Source organism: Poecilia mexicana, unplaced genomic scaffold (assembly GCF_051168715.1).
Source record: "Poecilia mexicana isolate PSO_F unplaced genomic scaffold, ASM5116871v1 scaffold_19, whole genome shotgun sequence".
NCBI classification, from domain to species: Eukaryota; Metazoa; Chordata; class Actinopteri; order Cyprinodontiformes; family Poeciliidae; genus Poecilia; species Poecilia mexicana.
This window is the reverse complement of record NW_028263388.1, coordinates 2862692-2884169: the sequence shown is the minus strand read 5'-3', so window position 1 is coordinate 2884169 and position 21478 is coordinate 2862692. Positions and strand designations below refer to the sequence as shown.

General features: G+C 39.4%; 2 protein-coding genes and 2 non-coding genes across 5 annotated transcripts in view; 2 read left to right on the top strand and 2 right to left on the bottom strand.

Moving 5' to 3' along the window:
• Window positions 1-2560: 2560 nt before the first annotated feature.
• Window positions 2561-2870, bottom strand: LOC148153562 (Nuclear RNase P). The gene has a single exon (XR_015761545.1).
• A 1141-nt stretch (window positions 2871-4011) lies between these two features.
• LOC148153561 (RNase MRP) lies at window positions 4012-4268 on the top strand. The gene has a single exon (XR_015761553.1).
• A 1127-nt stretch (window positions 4269-5395) lies between these two features.
• Window positions 5396-15621, top strand: LOC106921694 (large neutral amino acids transporter small subunit 1-like). The gene is made up of 11 exons (XM_014993533.2): window positions 5396-5797; window positions 6141-6674; window positions 6800-6925; window positions 9427-9532; window positions 9618-9662; window positions 9947-10070; window positions 10183-10286; window positions 10353-10449; window positions 11619-11768; window positions 12582-12756; window positions 12988-15621. Exons 1-11 carry the CDS (start codon window positions 5722-5724, stop codon window positions 13062-13064), a joined length of 1614 nt encoding a protein of 537 aa, XP_014849019.1. The 5' UTR covers window positions 5396-5721; the 3' UTR covers window positions 13065-15621.
• A 2899-nt stretch (window positions 15622-18520) lies between these two features.
• The window catches only part of LOC106921695 (TOX high mobility group box family member 2-like), a 103998-nt gene continuing 101040 nt past the window's right edge, over window positions 18521-21478 (bottom strand). For both annotated transcript variants that reach the window (XM_014993534.2, XM_014993536.2), the window contains one exon: window positions 18521-20316. In XM_014993534.2, coding sequence (XP_014849020.2) covers window positions 20274-20316 — 43 coding nt within the window. In that variant the 3' untranslated portion in view covers window positions 18521-20273. The remainder of the gene's footprint in view (window positions 20317-21478) is intronic.

The following is a 21478-nucleotide window of genomic DNA, read 5'->3' as shown; positions in this document are numbered from 1 at the left end:
CCAAAATGGCTGATGTAAAATAAGGAAATAGCTGCAATTAAGGACAGATTACTTCAGCTTCTGGTAGTTCACACAGTTGCATTCACTGTTTGGAAAAAAATGTAGGTAACACATTAGAGTCATAGTATAGCCTCCAGTAACACCAATTAACACACAGGATAATGATCTGATCTACAGCAGCAGACGGGCTTAAGTCAGTTTAAATAAGGTCTGTCTTAATGAAATCAATGATAGCTACGCTTCAGGGGAAAGGGTGAGACGAGCCCTAATCAGGATTGGCTCTACAGGTGGAGGCCGCTGATGGTCCCCCCCCCCCCCCCCCTAGTTTTACATTTGGTTTGGGTCATTGTCGCTACTGATAGCCTGAGGCAACACATAGACCCATCAAAGGTTACACAGGTCTTCCAGGATTTCACAAAACTGTTTCCATTTCCAGGAGGTTTGCTGCGTCTCCCAGCATGGAATAGATTCCAGGAGACGGGCTGCAGAGCGCTGTCACTGCCGGCCTACAAAACGACCTCCAGCAGTCCTGAATGTCTTGACCTCACACTCAAAAAACACAGGTTTCTGCTCAACACAGTGGAACTGGATTCGTATTTACTATGGAAACCCATCTCCGCTGCTTATGTCCGGCCTTTTTCACAGTTTAGAGCAGGTTTACCCCGCTCACATGCAACTGATGTGAAATGGTCTGGTGCAGTGACAGAGATCATTATGCTGCTTGAATCATCATTCATGACCGGTTTGGTGGTGAGTGAGTCACAATCTGAGGAGGCATATCCACGCAGGAACGCACACACACACACACACACACACACACACACGCACACGCACACACACATGCACAGCTCTCTACATGCTTGGCAACAGCACCCTGACAGACCAAGAGCAGGTGGAGTGGGTCCTGTCCTCCCGGTGCTCAACATGTTCACCTTCATGTGGCGAGAGCATGCAGGCCAGTTCCTGGAAGACGAAGGTGTTGATGCACATATTTGAGCAAGTACCTATAATTCAGACTTTGTGTGCGTTAGAGAACATTTCCAGCAAATTCTGTTTTTTGTGTCATGAAACTGGCGTCTTGTTTTATCCGTCCACTCTGAAAAATAAAGCAACTAAAATCTAAAGATTAACATGATTTCTAAGCTGATGATGAATGTCTGTGAGCTTCTGAAATGTGCTGCTGTACACATCGATATGACATCAGCGGGTCGGGGTGGTAACATTTCAATGCTCGGAGTTCCTCCGTGTGATGGTGTAGACTGCTGAAAGGGTCAGGCGAGGTGAGACGTGTTTGACTGGCTTGGGAGCAAAACAATCTAAACAACAAGAAGCCGCGTGTGAAGAGGCCGTGTGCAGCAGGGAAATTGAGGTCATCTGTCAGGGAGTATTGATGCTGAAAGCAAGCAAACTCAAGTGGGAAGCATTTGCTCTGATTCTCTACAAGTGAACACACACATTGCCATGGTCACGCGCCAGCAGCTAAAACTGCAATGAGCCGTGGTGGAGAAACGGAGGAGGTATATGCGTATTTTCCAAAGCTAATTTAGGTTTATATTTGATCAATGAGGGATTAGTGACAGCCTGAGGTAGAAAATGTGTTTCTGGTATTTGAAGGCGTTTGCTGAGTCTTATCAAGTGTGCGCTTTCATGGGCCACACTTACGATGCAGCACCAGCTCAAAATGACACAAGAAGAAAAATAATAGAGGATTTCTTTGAGAGGTTTTCCTCCATGCCAAAGGGACAGAGCTGACTAAATTCAAGTTGACATATTCGGCACAAACAAATTTTACGTTTCCTGTTTTCTTAGGTTGCATGCCAGCTTCTAATCATTGACCGTCTTCTAGAAGCAAGAGGGGAATCAGCATGAAATGTGAGAGAGGTTCTGTTGGAGAGGAGGCTGTAATGAAAGGAATGATGAAAAGAAACATGACAAAGAAAGAAATGTCAGTGGGTGGTGAAAAAAACAATGTTTTTTCTTTGACGGGAAGAGAAACCATGATAGAAAAAGTTTAGGTGAGGAGAAGAAAACAAGAGCAGAAGTCATGAAGACAAATATAGAGTAATACAGACAGTGAGATTATGTATTTATGAGTTTAAAAAGGTTTAAATAAAAAAATATAAATATCTGGAAAACTGCAGTTGTATTATTTTATAATTGTGTAATTTCATTTGTAATATTTATTCTCTATTGCATCTTTAAAACAACATAATTTGCAAATAACTCAATATTTTTGTTTGTTTGTTTCAATATTAACTACTAGATTCTGAAAAAGTTACTTCAAACAGAAGATGTCAAATTTGGTCTTATGTAAACAAATTTGGAGTAAACATTTCAGCATTTCAACAATTATCTTGTAGCCATCAATAAAATTGCTGGAGGTCTGCAGGTAGCTGAGTTTTGATAGATATAAATAAATCAGTTTCTAGATGTGCAAACTAGAAAATACACCCAAGTGCTACTTGGTGCTGGTTGGTCCTATAAAATATTGATGATATCCATTTTATTCATGTTCATTATGATTATCATGCAAAATAAAAAATATATTATTAAAAAAAGTGTGGGGGGAGAGTAGTCTGAATTGGGTTCTGGAGCTTTGCCCCACCTCATACATCGCACTCATTCGCCAGCCGCGAGTGATTCCAAGCCGCGACTAACACCACATCCACCAGGCGAGCTGAGAAATTGCTCCCCCTGGCTTCTCCTGTGAGACATGCAAGCGCTGCCCAATTATTTCTGTTCACTCGCTCACCTTTGTCAGGTGATACCCTGCAAGGGTAACCATTGGCTCTTGTCTCAGACCTTCCCCGAGGTGATTGATAGAGTGACGAGCACTCAGTTTGTGACCTCTACAATGAGCTTCCTCCCACACCAGGAAGTGAGGGGAAGATTCTTCGGCTATATAACCCTGATTTTGCAAAGAAGCGATGATTATGGTGCAAAACCGATTTTTAAACACAATGTGTCAGGAAAGACAAATAATTAACGTATTGTAATAGAGACAGTATACATACCTTGTTCTTGCTTTATAAGTCAGTAACACTCAAAAAGATAAATATTTCTGAGATTTTATGTACAGCAATGCATGCTGGGAGCGAAAAACCGGGTCATAGACGAGTAACCTGCCTAAGCTAAATTGTTCACGACTCACCATAGCTATTGTGGAGCACCATTGAACCATACACTGTGGACTATTCATATCTAATGAAAGGAAGAAAACCAGCATGGTAACTGAGTAGACACCGCATTGGCTTCATTGTACAGTAAAAAAAGGTACGTCACTTCATCCGCCATGTTGTGAGTGGCAAACTTTAACAACAGATACACCACGGGTCACGTTCATTTTTTTTAATAAACATTACTATGCCTTACTATTAAGATTTAATACTTTTGTTATGTATTAAGTCTTAATAATAGTCATATATCAGCGAATTAAAATGTAAACACGTTCAATGACTTCTAAAACCACCTAAATTTTGTGGATTTAGTTAGATTAAATATACTGCATTTAGCTAATAAGCTGAAGTTGCTTCCAAATGTTTGGGTTGTTTTCCTTGGTTCCTAATTTATATAGTTTCTTCCTAACAGAATAACTAATACCTCACAGCATCATCCCCTTGTGCTAAAGTTAGCTCTTGAAACTGAGAATTTATGTTTTAATGACATTTACTTGGATGATCAAACGTAATAAAAACAAAACAGAATCATCTTAAACGAGAAAAAACGCCACTCACAATATGTTGGCGGCGTTATCGGTTATGCTTCGTGTGTTTGCTTTGTATGATGAAACCACGGAAACGTCACAGTTCCCATGATGCCTCACGGATATCAGCTAGTTTGTTCGTATTTTTGTACTGAAAAACATTACTGTCTTTAAAGATATAGCAAGTAACCTCTTGTATTATATCAACATAACAGAACAGTACAATAAAAAAATTGAGTGAAACCACAATAGTAAGTAGAGTCAGTTTTGTGTGGTATAAAAACGTCGTCATCATCCTGCTTCATCCGGGGCATTCAGAAGGTTTGCAATCTGGGCTACAAACAGAGAACCTGGTTTCTCACATATTTGCCCAGGGGAAAGTCCCCGGACCCGTGGCAGAAAGTGCCCTGGTTAAATCCAGCCTCGGCCTGCGCTCCTCCGTTATAGCTAAGACGTTCATCAGAACCGAGCTTGGGGATTGCTTGTCGAATTTGTCAGCGTAAAGAGGAATGCAAACACTATGCACGAAACGCTTCAACAGAACGGGGCTCATTCTCCGAATGCACGCTTTTTTGGGGGATTAAAGGGTGGCATTAAGTGCATTTAAATTAAATTAATTATTTAAAATATATTAACTCTAAAAACATCCTAAGTAACTTTAACATTGGAGTCAGTTACATTGAAAAACTTTATTAATCTCAAAGGAAAATTAAATGTTTTCTTCAAAGATGCCGGTGGGCAACAAAGATTTATTTGGCATTATGTTGCTAGAACATAATGGAGTTCAGAGGGGTTCAGAGATAAATAGGCAAGTATTGTCAATGTCCCCATTTCCTGTTCATCTCCAATTAGCTTCTGTTAAATATTGTTTTATAACATAATCCTGTTTTAAATGAATGAAGGAATACACCAAACTTTTTTTTTAATCTTATAAAAAATAAGATATGGGGAAAGCTTAAGATCTCAATACTTTTGCAAGCGAGTGTAAGTTTAGAAACCGTATAATGTCTCCATCTTGTGGTTGAAAAGATGATGTGCAACTCAGGCAACAACATCCAGAAGTGTAACTGAAGTTTTGTGGTTTTAATCCTCATACTGTTTGTCAAAATAAATCATTAAAACAATAAAAGTCCCAGTCCACTTCATCTCTCATTTCTGTCGATCCTTGAGCTTGATCATTATTTTGAGAAAAATACCTTGTATGTTTAAGTAAATGCTGATAGTTTTAGACCCAGAAAGTGTCTGTTCTTAATTTGTAACTTAATTACAAATTAAGTTTTGTAATTGCTCTGAGAATGTACTGCAGGTGTGAACACTTTTCTTCCTTTTCACAATAAACTAATGAATAAAGCTTAAGTCGCTGCAGACAAAACAAGTGCATCATTATTGCTATTCAGCGTTTATGCTGAAAATGGCCCCTGGGTGTCCATTTTCCATGGTTTCACCTTTCTCAGAAAACAATGATCCACTCTGTACCTCGCTGATGCCAGTAGAGGGAGCTCCACCCCTGCACCCTCCATCCTAATAAGCTCTGACATCAGAGCACACGCTAACACACACGGACCATACCTTCTGCTACAGGATTAGGGCAGCAAACAAGAAGCTTAAAGAGTCACGTGCCTCCTCTCTCCAAATGATCCCTTCCTGTAACCCACTTCTCTTACTGAGCTATCCCATGATTCATGCAGAGTGGGCGTAGGCACGAGCATCGGCAGCATCACTAAGTTTCAGCTCCTCCCTGCTGCATGCTGGGAGGGAGAGACTGAGAGGATCAGGGTCAGATAAATTCCAGACTGAGTGACGGTGGCACTGAGTGTAAATGAGAGGACAATCGGGTGCATGAGTGTGTGAGAGGACAAATTAGGCTGGGTGATAGAGAGAGAGAGAGAATTGTGAGTCTGTCTGTATGTGCATGAGAGAGAGAGGCAAAGATAAATCCAGAGAGGACAGGAGTGTGTCTAAGGGAAAGAAAAGAGGGACAGGAGGTAGAAGACAAGATACTCGGAAAAGGAGGAAACATGGCTGAGCCGGAGCTGAAATCGAGAAGCAGCCGGGAGAGTGTTGCTAAAGCAGGGAGCCAGGAGAAGATGGAGAGTAAGTACAGTCTGTACTTACACTCCTGTAGACGCCACATGGAGCAGAGCTGCATTATTCCATCATGCGCTCTGATGCAACTGATGCAAGGCTAGAATGGCAGAGTTAATGTAACTGTTGTGCAGAGCTTGTGCTTTCCGGGAGTGGCGATGCTAACAGGTGACAAAAATGGCAGGTGCACGTGTGTCTCTGCAGAGAAACGGTAGGCTGAGAGACGTTAGGAGGAACTTCAGAAAATGATCAGATTTGAAAAATATTGACATTTTCCACTTGTGAGAATCTAAAGTTTTAATGTGTTTCTAATCGCTGATCATCTTCTGCTCTGCTGTCTTGACTTCACCAGCAACTAAAGCAGAGCCCAACCAAGATGGTCTCATTGTGGAGCACCCAGCATCCCCATCGGACCCCATGGTCTCTGCCCCTGCTGCCACAGACCCAACTAACAGCCCGCCTGGCAAGAGTGAAAAGATCAAGCTCAAACGCAGCATCACCCTCTTCAACGGCGTGGGGATGATCATAGGCACCATCATCGGCTCGGGCATTTTCGTGACTCCAACAGGTGTGGTCAAAGAGACCGGTTCTGCTGGCCTCTCCTTGATCGTCTGGGCTGCCTGTGGAGTTGTTTCCACCATGGGAGCTTTGTGCTATGCCGAGCTGGGCACGACCATCACAAAGTCTGGAGGAGACTACACATACATCCTTGAAGTATATGGTGAACTTGCAGCCTTTCTGAAACTGTGGGTGGAGATGCTAATAATTCGTCCATCGTCCCAATATGTAGTCTCGCTGGTGTTTGCCACCTACCTTCTCAAACCCCTGTACCCAACCTGCCCTGTGCCAGACAGTGCTGCCAAGCTCATCGCCTGCGTGTGTCTTAGTGAGTAAGGCTGAAGTTTTCAGATGTGTTTTTCAGTCATATTTTTACCTCCTCATATGGGTAAACTTGGAGACGATTCATTCTGAATTCCTACTCATAGTTGTGCCTTTCACTACACGTTGCAGCCTCCTTGACGTTTGTGAACTGCATCAGCGTGAGAGCAGCCACCAAGGTCCAGGACTTGTTCACAGCATCCAAATTACTAGCTCTCATCATCATCATCCTCTTTGGCTTCATCCAGATATTCACAGGTAACCACCCTTCAACACATGCTTTGTTCTTAAGAGGTTCAGATGGTTATTTGTCACCTCAGCGCTCTCTCACTTCTTCACTAAGCCTTTCAGTTTAATGTCACTGCACAGCAATTCTATTTTATAACTTGATTTTAAAACGTGGGAAGTCAAGTTCAAGGAACTGAGTAAACTGGAAGTAAACTGGAATTTAATTCAACCAATTTTGCGATCAAAATTAACAAAAGGATGTGATATGACAAAACGTGGCGAAACAAATAGGCATTGTTTGACAATTTCTTTCAGCTACACAAACAACAAAACTTGTACAAATAGCTTATTTTCACCCAGACCACAATCCAGACTAGGAGAATCCCTTGATTATAAATTAACTTGTTAATAACAGTGGATAATTGTGAATAACTTACCGGATCTTAATTGAGCAAGTTATTATTTTTGCATTGGAGTTGCCTATAGCTAACAAAAAAAAAAAAAAATCAATCAAACACATATTTTTATCTAAATAGGTCAACAATTCGATTAAGGCTGGAAGTAATTCTTTAATCTGTAACGACGTATTTATTCTGTCTGAAAGTAACGTTAATGTTTTGAAGTGTTCCAGTCAGAGAGCCTCTGGAAAGAGTTAAATCATCCAAATACATTTGGAGACATGGAAAAGTATGCTCAGTGATAATGAGGAGGGCTTAATCGCTCTGATTGGAAGCAATACTCTTCTAATGATAATTAAATTGGGTATTCATATTTTATTATGATTTATTATCTTTAGAAAGACGTCTGTTTCATTTCCAACCAGAAACAAACTTCTTGGTTGGATTAAAAGTATTTAAAATCTAAATATTCCAGGTGCATTAATAATTATGTGCTTCTCAGTACATAGGTGTTGATAGTATCTGGAGTAGAGTATTATTTTAAGAAGAATATATACATTCATTGCTCAGATTTTAACAGTGATATTTACATGTGCAGCATGAGGCATTTTTCTTTTGTCTCTAATCATGAACAAATTCTTGATGCATGCTAATGAACCTAATGAAGCAGGCTGCTGTCCTTTCAGTTTGTCAGCACAGTTGCTGAGCCTGAACACAGGGCCCGTCTGTCTGCAGCCGGCTGATTGAGTCTGGCTGTGCAGCCATGTGCGCGTGTGTCTGTGTGCGGGTCTCCAGGCCGCACATGGCCGTAAATCACTGCCATACTTTTCTCATCTGCACAGCGTTTATTTGATAAAGGATACGATAGAAGATAATTTAGGGTTTTTCTTTTATACAGAGAAAATCACTGGCTTTTGAGCATAATTTCATGCAAGCTCCATGATGCATTGTGTGTTACTCAGAAATGATGTAGCAAAAAAATAAATAAATAAATAAAAATGAAAAGGACACGCGGGAACAGAATGTGACATCTGCTTCTTTCCCTCCTTTTGGAAGGCCACACCCAGTGCCATTGTTTCCCCTTCTTTCCCTGACCCCCACCCCCACCCTCAGTGAGTTACCATAGTAACGAGGTGGAAAAGCCTACACTGTTGAGTACATGACAGAAGGACTGAAGGGGCAAATAATGTGGGCTTCAGGCTCTTAAGAGAAAGTTATTAACATCTGAAAGCACCAGGTAGAGTGGAGTCACGCCCAGTGAGAATACAAACTCACATTCTAATAGCGCTACACTGATGCAATAAATGTATGCTTTTCCTTCACAGACTAAAGTTTATTTATCATATTTATAATTCTGCTGGCATTTAAATGTCACCTGAACTGAAGTTCCCTTCGCTTCCCCCACATCTAAGGAGATGCTGGCTGAAAATATCAGGTTGTCAACAGGCAGTCTTCCAACAGGCTGGTGTTGGTGGAAGAAATTAAAAAGTATCAGGAGTGTAAGAGAATATCTAACCAGGACACTGAAGTGATGTGATCAAACTATATCTTGAGGTATGATTCAGTTAATAATGCTAGCTTAAAATAACTCCCATGCTTGTGTTTCTCAGCAACAGCAATTGCCTCAGTTTTTTTTCCTAACCTTCAGATTCTGTTAGCTGTATATGAGAAGCAAAGGCACTTATGGTCAAATAATCACTAGTAATAAAGCTCTGTCTTCAGGAAAGCTTGTAAACACACACACACACACACTACGTGTATATGCCACACATGGCAAAAAAATCAATTATCAGCTAATAATCAACCCCACATCTTTTAAGGAAATGGTTTGTTAGAGATTTAAAAAAAGCTGCATTTCTTCCTCACCCTACTGACTGGTTGTGCTGCAGTGCTAATTGTTGAACAAACCAGAAACAAGTGTCAATGTTAATTTGATTTTTTTTTATAAGTTTTGTCAGAATATACCCCTTTCAGAAATGTATTTGCTGCTGTTTCTGTGGTTGCTTTGTCTCTCTGCCACCACAAGGGGAGCCCAAGCCGTTATTACTGATTTCTAGCTCCACATTTGTCAATAAACAACACAGAGTTTCTGTTTTAGTCGTTCCTCATATAACTTTTTGTGCGTGCACACAGGTGATGTGCCGTATTTGACACCAGAAAAGGCTTTTGAAGGCAGTAAAATGGGAGTGGACAACATTGTGTTGGCGTTGTACAGCGGCCTCTTTGCTTTTGGTGGCTGGTGAGACTTTGAAATATCTGTTTATCATTAATTTCTTACTTGCTCATTAAAACACCTTAACCCAATTGTTTTTGTTTCCCCACAGGAACTACCTGAACTATGTTACTGAGGAGATGATCAATCCAGAGAGGTGACTTAATAGTGATGCAGGTTGATTTCAGTATTTTACAGACTCTTGTGTGAATATTACAGCAAAGGCATGACTGCCCCCATCTATGAATACGCTTGTCTACCGTCAGATGACTGCATGGCGGATAGAATACAATGACACATGAAAGCTGAGCGGAAATAAAAATACTGGATCGCATGAAATCGAACGCCACATTTACTCTATGAAGTGAAGAAATCTTTCCTGTTACAAAAATGCTGGCTTTGCTGTATTGTTGTTTAATGATTATTGGTCTCTCCCCACAGAAATCTGCCCTTAGCCATTATCATATCAATGCCTATAGTCACAGTGGTGTACGTTCTGACCAACCTGGCTTACTTCACCACCATCTCTCCTCAAGTCATGGTTGAGTCTGAGGCGGTTGCTGTGGTAAGTGTGATTCCCTTCAGTTCATGACAACATGTGTGTCTTTAGTTTTCATACCAATCTACAACAAAACTTTCACCTCTGTATGTGTCTTTGTCCTCATGGGCTGATGCAGAGCTTTGGAGAGTACCACCTTGGCGTGATGGCCTGGTTGATTCCTGTCTTTGTGGGACTCTCCTGCTTCGGAGCCGTCAATGGATCTCTATTTACATCAGCACGGTGACTAACCTGGAAATGGAAATGTTATCTGCTTCAGTGGAAAATAACTGCCTGTTTCCCAACCAGGCTGTTCTACGCTGGAGCCAGAGAAGGTCAACTCCCTGCTGCTCTGGGACTGGTTCATACAGACTTGTTTACACCTGTGCCGTCACTAATCTTTACAGTAAGGCTGAACTGGCTCCAACTCTTTTTCATCCTTTGTTGATGTTATTTTTTCTTTTTACATCTCAGATTTGTTCAGCAACTTAAACACTGATAGGAAGGGCAACTACTTACTCCTGCTTGAGTCTATATGCTATTTGGCACAAACGGCATCACACTGCCTCCAAACGGTTTGGTATGGTGGAGAGCAGGGGTGCCCAAGTCCAGTCCTCGAGAGCTACCATCCTGCAAGTTTTAGAAGTATCCTTACTCCAACAGACCGGGATCAGCTGATAACGAGCCATTCATTTGATTCAGGTGTGTTGAAGCAGGGATGCATCTGAAACTTGCAGGATGGTAGCTCTCGAGGACTGGACTTGGGCACCCCTGGTGGAGAGGGTTTGGCAAGTTTTTCATGGGTGCAACCCACAGACCCAGCCCTTAACCACAACCCACAATCGAGGCATCACTTAAAGAAATGAACAGGCTTTCTACTTGTACAACATTCTTAAGGGTCTCTTCATTCTTGAGAAGTCTGCAAAAGTACATAATTGGATATTATTTTAAATTTTTTCTGTAATGAAAACTTCAGACTTTTTTAAAAAAAAAAAAAAAACTTATTTCTTAAAAGAGCATTATTCCAAAAATTCTTGATAAATTGTTTGTATTTTATATTAAATTGTATTAAATCACATGCTTTGATGTGGGCTTCATACTGTGATTATCAAAAAGTTATTTTGTTTGTTGAGAGCTATTAAATGCAGGATCATTCAAAGATAAAAACAAAGTTAAATTCAGGACTTTTGTGGATACCGGAAAATGGAACCTGTGGTTCTGAAACAGGGTCTGGTTGATGTGAATGATTAAAAGTGCTATTTTTAAAGGTCCCTGTCTTCACATTCTCTACTTTAAAAATCTTCCTTTACTATTTGAAATATTAGTTCGTACCTAAATCGCAATAAAATGCCCTGTACCACACTTCAGTTTTAGCAAATCCCAGAAAATACCACAGTCTAGATAAGTGGATGTTGAAACAAAATGTGAAAAGAAAATGTGTGGTAGGCTGGGATTTATTACCAACCAGCAACGACAACAAAATCTGCTAAACGCATATTTCTTTACTTTTTGTGCTAAGTTTATATTCATGTCAAAGAGAACAACCGGTGCTGTGATTTTTGTACTTTGCAACAGTGCCTCCTGTCCATGATGTACGCCATCTCCCAGGACATCTTCTCAGTCATTAATCTCTTCAGCTTCTTCACCTGGCTGTGCGTCGGCATGGCGATCGCCGGCCTGGTGTGGCTGCGCATCACCAAGCCCGATCTGAGAAGGCCTATTAAGGTACAGCCTGAACAACGTTGATTTAAACTGGTCACCTTTTTTGGGGGGGGGTGTGGTTAAATCCAAATAAAAGACCCTGAGCCCACTTGAATCTCAGCCAGATTCTTTTGTCTTCTCAAAAACATCAACATGTCGGCAGGTTAAACAGGGGCTGGACTATTTTTGTTTTATTTTCAGCGAAAGCACCATTGTATCCCTGCTCCTGTTGTGAGTCGGAAGTGGAACCACGCTGTGTTTCCACGACAGGCGGGCGTGGCAACCGAATGAATGCGCCATTCTTTGTTGCCCTCTTATCGTGGGAATATAACCTTGACAGTCGCCTTTTATCTTCCGTTTGAGGCCGAGTGATCTCAGCCCATTTGTTCTACAAAGTAATCCACACACAGGAAATAAACAGGGATCCCAGCTTTATTTCTAAGCTAATTATGAAACAAGACTTTAAGTTTTTGTGTGTGTGTGTGTTTTGGTTCAGAACGCCTGTCAGAAAACAAGATTTAATTGCCTCGGTTCTTGACATCTCAGTTAAACTTTTCTAAAATACCATACATTTTAGAAAAGATGAATATACATTAAATAATATAATCAATATTATATTATTTAATATCACATTAGTTGGTTGTGTAAATTATTATTTATAAATCTTAAGGTCCGGTATTAGGAAGAAATAACAGAACTAAAAGGGTGAAGGGGTAAAGTTTTCTTGCCATCGTTGGTTTCAGCCAAACCTGTTGTTACATATTAAGTCAATCTTCTACCTGACACCTTCCCGTATTTGTACAATTAACAGCTTTTTCATTCATTTTCCCTCTCCAGGTGTATCTTTTCATCCCGGTGACGTTTGTTTTGGGCTGCGTTTTCATGATCGTCGTGTCGTTCTGGGCGGCTCCGTTCGAGAGCCTGGTGGGCAGCAGCATCATTCTCACGGGCATTCCTGCGTATCTGCTCGGCTACAAGTGGAAGAAACCCCATATGATCAAGAAGATGCTGGGTAGGTGAAGTTCTAGGTTTGCTTATTTTAAAATGATGCCGTTGTTTTTGTCCAGACCGGGCTAAAGAGGTTTCTCCTGCAGTTTGTTATGAAACTGAGCATACCTGTACCCGCTGTTCTGCTTTATTGTTTTGCCCAATGTGAAGCAATGGTGTGAGGCAATGTTTTCTTTATTTTCAGAATTGTGGCTAAGCAATATGTGTAATACGACGGGTTGTTGTTTTGTCACAGAAATCTTCACAATGTTCTGTCAGAAGATCTTCATGTCGGTTCCTGAGGAGAAGGAGAAACACGAGGAGGCTGAGTAACGCCTGGCAAACCGAGCAACAGTCTTCAAATGTTTACATTCATTTTGAGCACATTCTTTTTCAAATGTACTTTACAAGCTGAAGCTAAAGTGAAAACAAAAACTACACATTTACAACGAGGCCTTGTGGCGTGCCCTTGTGTACAATATATAGAAGCATATTCTGCGACTCCTGCAGGCAGTTCAAAATGCCTGCTGGTCACGTCTCAAGCCGCATTTCAGATTCGTTCCTGCAGCTTTTACTCTGAAAGGTTTTGACAGTCTTGTGACGTGTAATGCTGGGACATGCTTTCTCCTAAAAATGTGAATAGCGGCAGTGGATATATGGCTATGCTGCAAACACAGTATAAGAAAATGCTGTAAATCTACTGGCTTGCAGGTTAACTGTCCACCGACGAGAAAATGAAAAGAAAAACAGAAGACGGGTTTGATTGTTTTAACTTTGTCTGCCATCAATGATAAAACTTTAGCTAGTACTGAGTAGTTTACACTTCTTCAGAAAGTGAAGACGTGTGAGGTAAAACTGAGGGTTCAGCAGTAGAGACGGTTGTATTTCTGTATCTAACATGCTGCTAGCGTACAGTGGCTCTCAAAGGTCTGCAAGGGCTGCACAATAATAGGAAAACAGAGCTTTTCAATATTACAGTTGAATATTGCATTGATAATATCGAATGCAATTGCTAGATTACCCCTATTTTCTTTCTTTTCCGTCATCGCCATGTTTCCCCACTCTCTCTGAGCTTCAACAGAGGATGTGTGGGTAAAAGACAGCAACAGTCTGTCAAAATGTCCAGATAGGTTATTGGTGAGCAGTGTTTTAATCCTACTCACTTGGACCATCCATCATTGCATCAAAACAACATTTTGAAGTTGCACTATTGCACATATTGATACTTTGATAACAACCGGGACTCAATATATTATGCAGCTTTACCACACACCCCTATAAAATGTCCATTATTTTCTGCAATGAGATCCTAATACAGCAGCTTCATAATTTTAGCACCTTTAATGTGATATTTATCCTGTACAACTCAACTGGAAAACAAACAAATCTTAATTGATTAATGTTTGTATTCCTGACAAACGCACTGAGATAAGTGAGTCGATTCTTTGCCGCCGCTTTACAAACTGAAGCTGAAGCTAGAGGATGAAATGAGCAAATGGAAAAATGTCACGGAAAGCAAACAAAATGGGGCAACTGTACTTAAGTGTAGATTCACTAGAGTTGATAAAAGGTGAAAACTCGAGAAGACTGAAAGTTGAGTGTAAAGGTTCTTCAACAAAGTCTTAGTTTGGGGTTGTTTACTCTTGGGCAACCGGGTTATTGTAGCTTTATTTCCTTTTGTATTTGTTTTCCAGTTGAGCTCTGCAGGATATTTTACATTAAACATATAAAAACTTGAATTTTAGCAGAGCTGCTTGCACTTTTCAGAGCCACTGTATGATGTCACTATTTAGAGAGGCCTACTAGCAGCACAGCATTTCACCCATATTAACATTTATGTTAAGCAGCTTTTGACTGAAACAGCATTTTGCAATCATTCCTACAATGACTCAGTAACTTATTTTCAAGCACAGTTTCTAGACAAACACAAAAAAACAAGATTTGCAATTTATTCTGTAGTAGGAGAGCTTCTATCAGGGTAGTCTGGTTTTTTTAATGATTTTCTATGATTTCTACGCCTCCAATGTAATCATGAAAAGATTACAGAGAAACCAGCTTCTGTTGTTGTAAAGCACTAGTAGCAGAAAGGATGGACCAGATAGCCCTGCAGTGTTTGTGTTAGTGTTCGCATTGGACGTTTTTGTCGTTTGTGCCAGCCTTGTCAATGCTGATATTTCATATTTTTTGTGACACTCTCAGACCAAACTGAATGTTTAATTAAGCCAGAGACGCAGCCCCCCACAAAAACCCAGAGAGAGAGAGAGAGCATTCCCCGAGGCAGGAAAAACTGAGTCCTGCATAAAGAAAAAAAAAAAAGTTTTAAAAGTTTACACTGAATTCTGATAATTCATTCAATACACGATGGCTGAAGGAACGAAAAACAGGGAAATGTGTTCCATTTTACCAGCGTTTTTATTCCAGTAAGTCTTTGAATTTCTTGAGAATTTCCCTTATTCTCTACTTATTTTTTTTGTTGTAATAGTACCATAATTACATTTTTTTTTTTTTTAATAAAATCAGCAGACATAATATAATTATTATAGTGCATAAAAGTATTTCACACTCATTATTCTGCCACATCCATAACAGCAATGAGCGCACCAATAAATAGCACAGAGGTTGAATATGGATTCCCTCATTTTCGATCGTCCTCAAATGATGATGGATGCGTTCTGTAAGCCTCATATATTTTATATTGTGCACAAAGTACTGTATATGTGTAAAACATTACTATATTATGTAATCACATTTGCCAGGTAAAATGTCATGAAAAAAAAATAGAAAATGTGTATTTTTAATCTTAAAAGTGAGAGTACCTATTATATCTGTTGTATCTTGGTGACCATGGCAGGTACATGTAACAATAAAAGTATTTTCTTCAATGCTGGAATTGCTTGCGTTCTGTATAACAAGACATTGAAGATTTAGCAGCTTTCCTTCCAGAAAAATACTGTGCTGCGTGAATAAATGCAGAACTCAGACATGTTAGCATAAGTGAACAAAAGGTCGGCTGCTTACTCACTGCAGTCTGCTGTTTCAGACAGAGCAGGCTACCTCCTAACACAAGAGCAGCTTTGATCCAAATGAGGATATCACGGGGCAATTTTCTCAAAATGCAGTTCAGTGTTATCTGCCGAGCCATCAAGTGGTTGGGTAGTGATCTCGATGAAAAGCCCATCTTTTTCCTGTTTGTCTTGTTGTGCCTGTTGGCTTTCTGACAATGGAGCCACTGAAACCTGGGCCGTCTGGGGAGTTCATATCTGTCTGAGGAGGAAATGAAAGCCTCTGAAGGCTGCAGATGGAAACAGTATCAGAGCTGGTGGACGCAATATTAGCAATGGGAGATTGGATAGACAAAAACGAAAACAAAAAACAAAAAGGAAAAATAATATTGTTTGACTGGGGTGATATATTTTGAGTAGGAAAGCTAAGGAAAGTAACATTTTATATATTATTCGTAACACCTTTGTAAAATACACAGTGTAGTTACTATTTAATCGTATTGGGATTCAATCTTTGCAAAAGAAAGTAGTTGAAGTTAGGATTGCTCAGATTAGGATGCCATAACATCTGTGTCTGTGTGAGATTACCCTTTAAGTTACAAGGAAGCTTCCTATCTGTTTCAGACACTAACAGTTAGTATTGTTAACACGCAATGTAGCAAACATTGTTCATAACCATGCAAAGTAATGCTTAACAAATTAACATAAAAAAAACCTCAAACATTTTATGTAAATAAAAAAAAGAAGCATTTTTGCTTTTCAGACATTGGTAAAACACTAAAATTAGTTTGGTGTATTAGTTTTGGGCAAGAAAATGGTCATACTCTAATTGTTGTAATCATTTAACTTTACCAGCAGATGGCGATAGAGTCAAATTAATATGGGCAGGCTACACAGTGACCCTGTCTTCTCACTCATTGCTACACATTTACACCCTAAATAGGTTTTACATAATTCAGTTCAATATAACATTGGCATATTGGATCACGCAGTGAAATAACTTTTTGTTCCACAACAGTGTAAGACAGATTGGGTTCACCCAATAAAAATACACATTCATTAAGGCCATAAAGGGCATATAAAATCCACCCAACAGGCCAAATATATGATCGGAATGTAGATTTTGCATGCAATGCACTTGAAACACTAATATCCTACCAAACATTTCATCCAAACACTCGTTCGTGGCTGCTGTTTTTTTGGGTAGCACTTTATCTTAGTAAGCTGACAAACATGTAGCATGAAAAATTCTTATTCATGCTACATATTGATCAAAGGAGCAACCTTTTTCACTTACAATTTCCAAACCATTATTAGTGGACTACTTTAATAAAAACTCAATTGGGTCAGCAGTAATAAGTTATTAGAAAATATCCGATGACGACTAATTAAAAGTTGATATTCCACTAAAATGTATATTCATTTGCGGTAAGTTCATGGTCAATTTATATTCCTTAACATAAAGGGATACCCTATAAAACAAATGTTGATATGAAGACAAGTACAATTCAAAATATTGTGCATTTTCAGTGCAGACCTACCAAGGAATGGTCAGAAATCTAAACAGATGGACCAGGGAAGGCAAGTAATAATTAGCAAATCAAACGAGAACCTCAGGTTTCTCTGGAGGATCAGCAGATATTGACAGCTCTGGTAGGAGACTGTGTCGAAAGGATATTTATCTGCTTTGCATTCTACAAATCTGGCCATTATGAATGACGGAGAAGACATAACGTCATTGTTAAAAGAAAGCCATTAAAGGCTGCTTGCAGTTCGACCACAAGCCAACAAACAGCAAATGTGTAAGAAGCACAGATAAGGACAGATGTAGGAAAAATGTTTCTTGCAGGATAACCGGCTAAACAGATGTTTACCTATTTGCAAGACAACTGGCTAACTGTACAGCCAGAGCTAAGGAATGATCGATATCAAAGCAGTGGATTTGAAAAGCTGCTTGAGACATGGCTTAAATTATTTTCAGCAGCAAAATGTGGTTTTCTCATTGGCAAAAGCCTTTTAAAACCATTTGTTCTTTTCCTTACACTCCATTCAGTTTGGCCTTAGCATTACAGAGCATTCAAATAAAATACATACAAATTTATCATTTTATGAAACTGTCTATAAATCACCTCTGGGGGGCACTGCATCGTCGTCGTCGTCCTCGGCGTAAACGTATATTCAGCGGGGAAGAAGGTGGTGCATGTTTTGAGGGGGGCAGGGATGATAGATTCCATTTCTATTCTACCTTTAATCCAACTGTGAAATTCAAAACTAAAAGGCAGCTGCTTTTTTTTTTTCTACCAAAGTACTCTGTAAGGCTGTGTACTGCATCAGTAACCCAGAGTTTCATCATCACACCTTTAGTAGAAGAAGAAGAAGAAAAAAAAAACATGGTCACCTGGTAGAATATATATGACCTGTTAGAACTATATTGATCTATGCTGCATGTAGAGTAAAAAAAAATCAATCTGTCCAGAATTAAAAGGAAAAAAAGATAAACAAGACATTAAAAAGGTCAAAGTGCATTAAGTAAAGCCTAAAAACTGCAGCTAATGAGCCACGTGACAGCAGCTACAGTAACTTCTGCAACATCAAAGATAATCCTCCTAATTAACCTCGGGTACACGCATGGAGAGGAGCACAGGGGGGGGAGGGGTGTCGGGTTGTGGGCAAAACGATGTTCACAGGCGACTGCATATCTCCGACTGCTTGCCATAAGAACAAATGAATTTTTTTAAGATGCAATAGTGCGAGATTATGAAAATAAGAGGAAACATGAAAATCCACTTTTCCACTTTAAACATTTTATTACAGACAAAGGAAAACAAAAAAAAAGAAGTATTTGTGACACAAAAATGAAGCTAATGTTGGTACATGTATGTGAGAAGTGTACCAATGACAAATTCAGAAAATATTTATTATTCTAAAAATAAAGTTGTTGGTTCATTAATAATAATAATAATAATAATAATAATAATAATAATAATAATAATAATAATAATCATAATATAATGCACACTGATGCAAAATAAGCCAAAATGTTACTTCATATTCTCCATAAATACATGTAAAACCTGCAAACAATTAAATAAAATGACCAAATTATAAAACATTATGGTATCCGACAGAACAAAATGGGGCTCTTTCGTCACTGGCTTTACAAATTAAAGAAATACGTTTGGCAGGTTTGTACACAAAAATTAAAATATCTACCCCCGATGACCTGAAAAGCAAATCCTGCTACAGTGAAAATTAAAATGAGATATCTTGAAAACGTTTTCCACACACCCACACACACACACACACACAAAAAAAAAACAAAACCAAACAAAAACAAAAACAAAGAAAAGAGAAAGATGGAAAAGTTTAACACAATTCTAAAACACCTAAGGAAACTAGTCAAAAACTTGAAAACCCACTGTTATGTTTTTTTTTTCTTTAGTAACATTTCACATTTAGCAACATATTTTTTTTTCTTTTTTACTTCACCTGTACAAGTGATGTGAGACTAAAAGGATGGAAGGCGGGGCTATAGGCAAAGGAGGCGGACCTTATTGACAAGAGTAGGAGGAGCTAGAAGGGGATTGGTTTAATCGTTAACCCCCGTAACGTCCTGAGGCCGTGCAAGCAGAGTGACGTCCTCTAAAGGAGTTCCGCTCGGCCGACGAAGACAACAAACAGTTTTCAGCCTTCGCATTTCCTGCTTTTACTTTTTTTTGGAGAGACATGAACACAGCGTCGACTTGAGCTCTAATGTGTGTGGCCGCTCACTGAATCCACCCGCACAGAAAAATCACGTAACCAAACAAGAGGTTTTTTTTTTTTCTAAGAAAAAAAAAAAAATGGCAGAGGGACTCCAGCTCAATACACAGAGGGTTCCATTTTGGTGATATTTACAATCACTCTGTGACAAAGGAAATAAAGTCCTTTAGTAAGCGGAGCAATGATTTACAAACGGCTTATGTATTCTCGACAACACCTTCATTATAATGTTGCTTTTCCTTCAGCCGGGGGTGTTTCAGAAAGTCCTGAAGTACGTCCACCCCTCATGAAGCAACTATATTCTATTTTCCTGCGTTACATTTTCTACCTTTGAGTATGCTTTAAGCATTTCATCTTCCTAATAAGGATAGTTCATGGCAAACATAGAGAAAGTGAGAGAAAAGGAAAGCGATTTTGCAAAAAAAAAAAAAAAAAATCAAAACAAGACGAGAGGACATTTTTGGCCCTCATTTCCAGTATGCCGGCATGAGCTTTAAGCTCTCTGCCACCTCCAAAAACAATGTTCGCAGACCAATAGGGGGGGTGGCGGGAAGAAAGCAAAGGAAGTGCCTTGGGCTTGTGGCCGATTAAGTGCTTGGCAAAAAGGTGGTACTGTAGCAGTCTTTGGGATTTTCAAAATCCATCAGAAGAAAAAGAAGAAGAAGAAGAAGAAGAAGAAAAAAGAAAAAAACAAAATGAATAAAAAGCAGATACATCAATGATGCTGTTGTTATGTTAGAACGCTCTCTGGAGTCTGACATGTGGAGGTCATATAACTTCAAGTGAGGTAGAGAGGCTTGTCCCGGGCTCCCATGCCACTGCTGATGAAGAAAACAAGAGCTGTATAAATGTGTGACAAAATATATCTGAACAGAGGTCTGTTAGCAAAACATAACTGTTTATTCTACATAACATTTCACCAGGGAAATCTGTTTTTTTTTGTTTTTTTTCCCCCCTCTTTTCAATGAAGGCCTGTTTTCTTTCCAATGAAGGCCTGGGGAGCGGCTCCAAAACAAACATGAAAGCTGACGACAGACAACAGACATCAAAAGGCACGGATTCAAAATTTGCAGATCAGTTGGTATTTGAAATGTCAGATCTGGAGTCTATTCTCCGGGTATCTTTACTGACAAAGTAGGAGTAATTTAGAACCTTCTGAGAGTCCCAAACTACAGAGATCTGACACTTGAAGAGAAGGTTTAAAGCAAAAAAAAAACCTCAGTCCTCTTCAAAGAGCCTCAAACAGGATTTAACCCAACCTGTTTCGGATCCAGATGAATCGGCTCTAAATAAAGCAGACAGCGTGGATGTAAACACATTTGTTTGCATCCTTTTGTAAAGATGAGTACGAACCCAAATTACCGTAAGAAATTATTGTTTTTTTTAACTAAGTCAAACGTGGAATACTTGATGGAACCTCTAATTCCTGTAAAATAAAAGTAACTATTATGTTCTTTTTTAAATATATATTTACCTTTTTAAAGTTAATTAGTAACTCATAATAATCTGACACAGCTGTCTAGTTTAGGTACTTTTCAATGTGCTGGATGAAAATCCCTCTTTATTTTGTCACCATGAATAACAAGCAGGATTGCAAAGGAGGTAAGATCTCCAAACTCACTTTTAAACAACTGCAGCAAAGAGTGGATCTTGCAGTCCCCATAGTAAAAATTAGACCCCACTTAGGGTGGTATTTAAAATTTGCCACAGTTTCAACAGGTTGGCCATCGAGAGAAACTGGAACCACTTTAAGGTTTTGTTTAGATCATTTAATTAGCTCTACATTCTTAAGAGAATGAAAAATTAACAATAAATAATAAAGACTTTGCGGTATTCTGATTTAGTAATGTAATTATATTAGTTGTGTTACCACCCCCACGCCACTAGAGGCAGTAGCAACCCCGAAAAGATGCGACTAAGGAGCAGATTTAGAAGTACACCGAAAGCTACAGAATGGGCTCTTTGCACCTAAGGCGTTGATGT

Bases quoted from the DNA above. Each gene is read 5' to 3' on its own strand.
- LOC106921694 (XM_014993533.2), top strand. From the start codon at position 5,722: ATGGCTGAGCCGGAGCTGAAATCGAGAAGCAGCCGGGAGAGTGTTGCT. The intron at 6,675-6,799 runs GTGAGTAAGGCT...TACACGTTGCAG, and splicing joins CATCGCCTGCGTGTGTCTTA to CCTCCTTGACGTTTGTGAAC. The intron at 11,769-12,581 runs GTACAGCCTGAA...TTCCCTCTCCAG, and splicing joins ATCTGAGAAGGCCTATTAAG to GTGTATCTTTTCATCCCGGT.